This window comes from Pantherophis guttatus, chromosome 6 (genome assembly GCF_059756535.1).
Source record: "Pantherophis guttatus breed Tessera chromosome 6, ASM5975653v1, whole genome shotgun sequence".
Lineage (NCBI taxonomy): Eukaryota > Metazoa > Chordata > Lepidosauria > Squamata > Colubridae > Pantherophis > Pantherophis guttatus.
In genome coordinates this window covers 51,790,289-51,797,121 of record NC_142068.1, presented here as the reverse complement: position 1 = coordinate 51,797,121, position 6,833 = coordinate 51,790,289, and the positions used below count along the sequence as shown (strand labels likewise).

Below are 6,833 nucleotides of genomic sequence, written 5' to 3'. Positions count from 1 at the left end.
TTCTGGGCTAAATCTTACAACCCAAACAGAGTTGGGGGTGTCTAACTGAAATAACAGATCTGTTCTGCAGTTCTATCTTTTCTAAACACTACCAGGCATTTAGCTGGACGCAAGCATTGCTTTACTCCAATAATCTCTGTTTGCACTTGACCTAATTAGTCAGCAGTTCTTCAGCAGTTTGTACACTCCAGATTAGAACAGTATTTCAAGAGACGATAAAAAGGGATGGAACTGGAAAGGAAAAATATCAAAAACTCAAACATGATTTTGTCCCAATTCTTGGCCTTAAAGAGGTGCATGAATGGATTTGCTCTGCTATAAGAAAACACAATCATATCAAAAGCTTCTTAGAGCATAATAAAGCAGGCTATTGTTCTGTTTAACATGTGGTGTAACAATGATTAAATACAAGGGACCATGGCAATATGTGCTTGAAAAGGTCAGTTCCCATTTGCTGATTAAGTCTTGAAACCAAACACAGAGATGACAAAGATCTACCATGCTTCAGAGGTGTCAATTTTATTCATTTATTTATAAATCCATTATGGCTATTTCTGTTTACATGTTACATTTTCTTAAAAAGGTCAAATGGCATGGTATTCAGGGATTGTTATACCAGATACAACTTTGATTTAGAAAGATATTCCAGAAACCACTTTATTTTTCCAGTGTAAGGCATTTGTTTACTTGTTTCATACAGTACATTTAATACCAGAACCCTAAAAATATGCAACCCACATTCTCAAGCCAAGATCTTTTACAAGGCCAATTAACTTTTCCCTTGTGCTATTTCAGACCAAATGGCTAAAATTTACAGTTTATTTCACCATAAGTCATTTTTCAGATGATAAGAAGGCTCTCTGGTTTTCTTTCTGATAGGTTTCCGGAGACATTCATCTAATTGAGTGAAAGGGTCACCCCAGAGCTGGCAATACAGAAGCCATTTTTCTGCCTAAGAGCTCAGTGTGTAATCAAGGAATTTCATTAACACAGCCAGCTATATAAGAGTTGAGTATATTTCATTTTCTCTGTATTTACTTATTATCATAAAATTGTAACAGTTCAAAGAGTCATTGAAGCATCACATCTAATTCAACACTCTGCTGCGTATATGATCCTCTAGAACAGGGGTGTCAAACTCATGTCATCATGGCAGCATCACATGACATGCGATTTTTCCATTGGCTAAACTGGGCATGGGTGTGGCCAATGTGTGACGCATCTGGTTCGTGGGCCCGGAGTTTGACTGCTCTGCTCTAGAACATCTCTGAGAGAACACTATCTAGCTTCTGTTTGAAGACTTTTGGTAAAGAAGAAATTAGGGCAACCCTATCAGATAGACTAGACACCACCCAGATCTTGTTCCAATAAAATAGTTTATCTTGTAAGTCTGAATGTGCTACCTTCCTTTTTCATCTTGATGAAAATTAACGAGAGGGGAGCACTGTCTGAGACACTTTTCAAAGTACTTTGTTGGCCTGGGCTCAGGTTTCATTTATCTAAAGATCTTCCTTTTGTCCTTCAGGGCCATTCTGTTTATCTACTACATTCTATCACTTTCCATGTATCTTACTCGAGTCACCTACAGCTCATATAGTGAGGACGTTCACCTGACATCTAATCTGAACCTAGTTCCTTGTAGTTTTAAGCCATTGATTCTGGCTTTTCCCTCTGGCCTGAGTTTTAAGCTATTCTTTTTATATCATAAGGAAGCCATTTCAAAATATTTCCCTTCCTATTATGGATAGACCATTGCAAAGGTATTATTTGTAAACATATTGAAAACATGGTTCTCAGTTTCCTATGTAAATTTCGATCTCTGCTATCTGATTACTGTGTAAAATACTTTTAGCAGTTGAATACAAACCAGTTGTTACAAACCATAAGCGGATATTACAATATTACAATAGGACCAATCTGTAAGGCTGGAAAAGCCAGCTAAACGGTTTGCGATGTCTCTAACTGAAATCTCTTATTTAGCTCCTTCAAGGCATTAGAAATTCATCAACCTTCCCAAATTGGGGTCTCCAAACATGTTGGCTTATCTCTGGAATTCCCAGCCTTCATGAACAACTCTGCAAATTTCAGCCCAAATATAGCAGGAAAACATGAAATTGGGGACATATAAAATACAACACAATGCAGACAGATTGCCTCCATCAAAAAGAAAAATTTCTCCTTATCTATGTGTCCTGATTTTTCTGGTAAGAAGAGGGTATTAAAATTCCAGCATTTCAAATATCAGTTACAACAAATAGGGGAAGTCACACAGGCTTTGCACTTTTATTATCTTGTTTTACTGCAACAGGGAGAAAGTGACTCTCTCATTTTAAACTGAAGTCAAAGAAAAACTGTATATTGACCCAGCAGCCTGATTCACATACAGTATAAGGCCTGGCCTCAATCCTGCTAAATTGCAATACCTTTGCAATAGACTTATAATGGCAGCATTATTTTTGACTGTGTGCTGGTGTATTCATCCCCATTTCCCCATCACACCCCCATTGTTTCAGCCCTTGGATACTAATACACATTTTAGAAACAGCTCCATATAAATAGTATGAATTTCCTTGCACTGGAAAATGAGTCTTTTAAAAAAGAGATTTTAAAGTCTGGGTTAAAAACACTTTATGCAAACATTTGTAATTAACTCTTTAACCTTTTTTAAAAAATGAGCTTTTAGACAAGGTAATATCTTTGTTGCTACTAACTTATTTTCTTTTCCCTTCTCTATTAGCATTCTAGTTTTAGACTGACTAGGAGTGTCAGATTCTTTTTTATTATTATTATGTAAGAGATTGGATATGTATCCTTACAAAATGAAGGCATACAAGCCTGAAGACTGGATATCCATAGTGTTCCATAGAGTAGGGTGGAATTTTTTAAAGAAGGCCCTGTCATCCATATAAAAAACTGCACAAAAAACAAGAATGTATCGACTTTACAGCTTTAAAAGGAAGAGTTTTTCCAGCATCATCAGATACGAAGTACTTAATCAAATTGTAAATTTAACTGAATATGTTGTCATAATATTGAAAATAAAATTCTGATGTTTTCCGCTTCCCTTTTAATAATACTCAGTATATTTATTTGATGAGCTGAGAAAGTTAACTTGCAATAGGTATTTCTGGGAAAACAAACAAGGAAGATAGTTAACAAAGATATTTTATCCTATGCCAACATGATTTTTTACATGTTACAATTATTCTGTTCATTTTCTTTCTCCTTTATACTCAAGTATAACATTCACTATGTGACTAATCAAAAGAGTTCTATCATCCAATTTTGCAGCTGGAAAAAAAGATTTGTATGGTTTCATATTAGGTAAAAAGGGAAAAATGAACTTGTACATGAAAATATGTTTTTGTACAGGAGAGCTAGCACAAATGAAAATGTAAAAAAAAAAATCAGTGTGAATCAAATAGCATTGTAAAGTAAACAGAGAATTTCCTCTATGGTATCTATTTACAACTACAGAAAGAAGTAAATTGCACTGAACATATCTCAATGAAAGGATCACAAAGAAAGAATACTTCCTCTTAAACCTCTGAGTCTTAGAAAGCTCAGCTTTTTTGACAGTTCCTTTCTAATTGTGAAATCCTTCATATTTGATTCTCTCAATTGGTACAGAATAAGAGATACAGCCTTTTAACAATACTGCATTTTAAAAAGACAAGACAAACATGATTTTTTGAAAAAACAAATAGATAGTGAATACAATCAAACACTGGCCATTGTGTCAAAGCTTATATTACCAGTTGTTATATCCCAACATCCAGAACCATATTGGAAATTTTGGAATTTAATACTATAATATTTGAAATCGATGAGATGGCAGCAGGGGTCCACTCAAATGTGTATCTTTCTTTTGCTTTTCATATAGAATGTGTGTCCTCAAGAAATATTTAAAACAGTTTAAAGCTAATTTTCCTACAAAAGTTAAAGATGCACAGATCTCAAGGATGCAATATCGTAACGTCAGGGACCTTAGATGGAAAATAGAAAGTGCTTCTGAAAAATATGACTTACATTTTCCTTTCCCAGCCTCATTTGTTCAATGTGCTGAAATACATAGAAAGAACACACTAAAATAAGACTTTTGATCCATCCCTGGGCACATATCCTCTTGGGTTCTGGTTGTGCACTAATATTTTAATTGTTTTATCTCACCTGAAGCCTTTGAAGAGTCAATGCTCAGTAATTAGACAAGGTGCCACCCACTTCCAATATCCCACCAGAGCTGAACCTAAGACTTGCCTTGCAAAGAGATCCCCGCTTCACCCAATTCTCTTCCGGTTTATTCTGCAGAGAATTTTTTTAAAGGACCTCCTAAAGTCATGGTTGAAAATAGTATAGATGACAGGATTCAGGGAACTATTGCAATAACCAAACCAGAAGAAGAACTTGAAGAGGGTTTCAGGAACATTGCATCTCCTACAAACAGCAGTCAATGTGTAAGTGAAGAAGAAAGGAAACCAGCAGACAACGAAAACTCCAATCACTACTGCAAGTACGAAGGTGAAGCGCTTTTCTCGGTTCTGTCTCCCTCTCCATCGTGAAGCTTTGGCATTCCTATCCTCTTCTACTTGATTAGGCAAATGGTCCCCAGGCTTAATCTGGCAGAGTTTGGTTTTGCCCTTACTTCTGGGAAGCCTTTCTGCTTTCCTAGGCTGAGGAGTGTCATTGTGCTCTGAAGAAGATGTGTCCTCCAGGTCTATACCATTGACTTCTGATTCCTGGTTTCTTCCTGCCAATGTTGTCTTCCCCCCATTGAGCTTGGTTATCGCTTGCGTATCGTCTTTGTTATCCAACCCATTCTGTCTGCTCTCTACAGTCTCCCCTTGCTTGTTGAGAGGCACTCTAGACCTCCTTTTTGCAATCTGGTAGATACGGATATAGACCAGGATCATGATAAGGCAAGGAGCAAAGAAGGAGCCTATGCTGGAACAGATGATGTACCAGGTCTCCTTGTTGATACTGCAGCTGAGCAATTTGTTCTCAGGTTTCAATTCTGTTTGTTCGTGGAGCTGACTCTCAGGCTCACCCTGCTTTATAATGGAGATAAGAGGTGGGAAAGAGATGACCGCGGAGATGACCCAAACCAGGAAGATGATGCTTTTGATGCGGCGTGGTGTGCGCTTGAGGTTGTACTCAATGGCCTGTGTAATGGACCAGTAGCGATCCAAGCTGATGGCACAGAGATGCACAATGGAAGAGGTGCAGAAGAGTACATCCAAAGCCAGGTAGATCTCGCACCACACCTTGCCAAAATACCACTGGGCCATCACCTCATTGGCAAGAGAAAAGGGAATGACCAAGGTGGCCACCAGGATGTCTGCTGAGGCCAAGGAAACCAAAAAGAGGTTCTGAGGGGCCTTCAGCATCCGGCTGGTGAAGACGGCAATGATGACTAATACGTTGCCAAAGATGGTGACGATCATGAGCAGCGTGGCCAGGAAGATGAGGGCTAAGGTAGTGGGCAAGGGGTAAAGAAGGCCCTCTTTCTGCCCGCCCTCACTTCCATTCAAGCTCCCATTGCCATCCATGTGCTGTGGGTAGCTGTGCTCCAGCTGGAAAGTGGGCAGGTGGGCCAGGGAAGCGAATCCCCCTTGCTCTGGGTACGGGCTCTTCAGCTTCAACATTAACCCAGCTTCATGGACGTCACTTAAGACAGGCACACCCTGCGAAGAGGAGGAGGAGGAGGAGGAGATCCCGCACCTGTCTCCAGCGGGGCTGGTCCTTTCTGCAGGCACCGGAAAGCCACCGATTCCAATCAGGAGCGAGAGAAGCGGCTTGGCTCAGCTTCCATAACAGCCCCCCGCCTCCGTTTCAGTCTTCGCCGACCGGCAAGGCGACCGGGTCTCTCCTTCCTACCTTCCCCCACTGCCCCAGATTTTCTCTACAAAGTCCAGCCGAGGCGGGAGGGCGTCGGGGGGGGGCTCCTCAAGAGGCCATTCGCGGCAGGCGGAGCGGGAGTCAAAAGTTGCTTCTTACCTTCACCCCGCGAGAGGAAAGGCGAGGACGGGACCTCCGCGGGAGGCAGGCGGCGGAGAGGGAGCGGAGCAGTTCCCGCATGGAGGCGACGAAGGGCGCCGTTCTCGCCAATAAACCGCGCGAAGAAACGCCAGGAGGCAGCGGAGGGTCCCCGCCTCACACTCTCAACCGGGGCGCCGCCGCTCTACAAGATGCCAAGGACCGCAAACGGAGAAGGTTTGGGGCTGAGGGTTGGAAACGGGAGGCGAAGTCTCCTCCTCCTCCTCCTCCTCCAGGAAGGCAGCGCTCGCTCTCTGGCTGAAGCTCAGCCCTTCTGGGCTCCCGATTCACTTTATAGCCCCCCGATCGGCTCGGCGGTTCAGTGGCTCAGCGTCAGCGCCACGTGGGGGACAGCCCCCGGCGCTCTTCCCCGCCTCTGTCTCTCAGCCGCTCCTCCGGCCGATAGGAGCTTTTCAGCCGGTCGCCTGAGGCTCCGGTTTTTCTTTTTTCTTTTTTTCTTTTCCCGAAAGCAGCCGTCCCCTCGCTCGGCCTCCCGCGGGGAGTAGTCCTGCGTGGAGCACACGCCCACCCGCCAACTTCTCAAACGGCTCGCTCGCACCTCCACCTAACGCGGCACGCCTCCCTCCGTTCCTCAGCCCTCGCTGGAAAGGAATCGAGCTGCACACACGCAACTTCTCTGAACCTCCTTCCCGGTATTTACACCAAGCCTTTTCCTCTCTACTCGACCCGCTTCCAGACGTGGAAGTCAAAGCCCAGTTAGTACCGAAGCGGGAGGCGGGGAGGTGTCCGAGCAAGCAGTTGAATGGCCGCCGCGCCTCCGCTGCTCTTGAACACCCCCC

The 6,833-nt window shown here is 42.8% G+C and overlaps 1 protein-coding gene across 1 annotated transcript; it reads right to left on the bottom strand.

The window, feature by feature from the left end:
* Positions 1-501: 501 nt before the first annotated feature.
* On the bottom strand, positions 502-6,536 carry ADRA2A (adrenoceptor alpha 2A). The gene has a single exon (XM_034440096.3). The coding sequence runs from the start codon at positions 5,640-5,642 to the stop codon at positions 4,278-4,280; it is 1,365 nt and encodes a 454-aa protein (XP_034295987.1). The 5' UTR covers positions 5,643-6,536; the 3' UTR covers positions 502-4,277.
* Positions 6,537-6,833: the final 297 nt, after the last annotated feature.

Coding starts and splice junctions, on each gene's coding strand:
- ADRA2A (XM_034440096.3), bottom strand. CDS start 5,642: ATGTTGAAGCTGAAGAGCCCGTACCCAGAGCAAGGGGGATTCGCTTCC.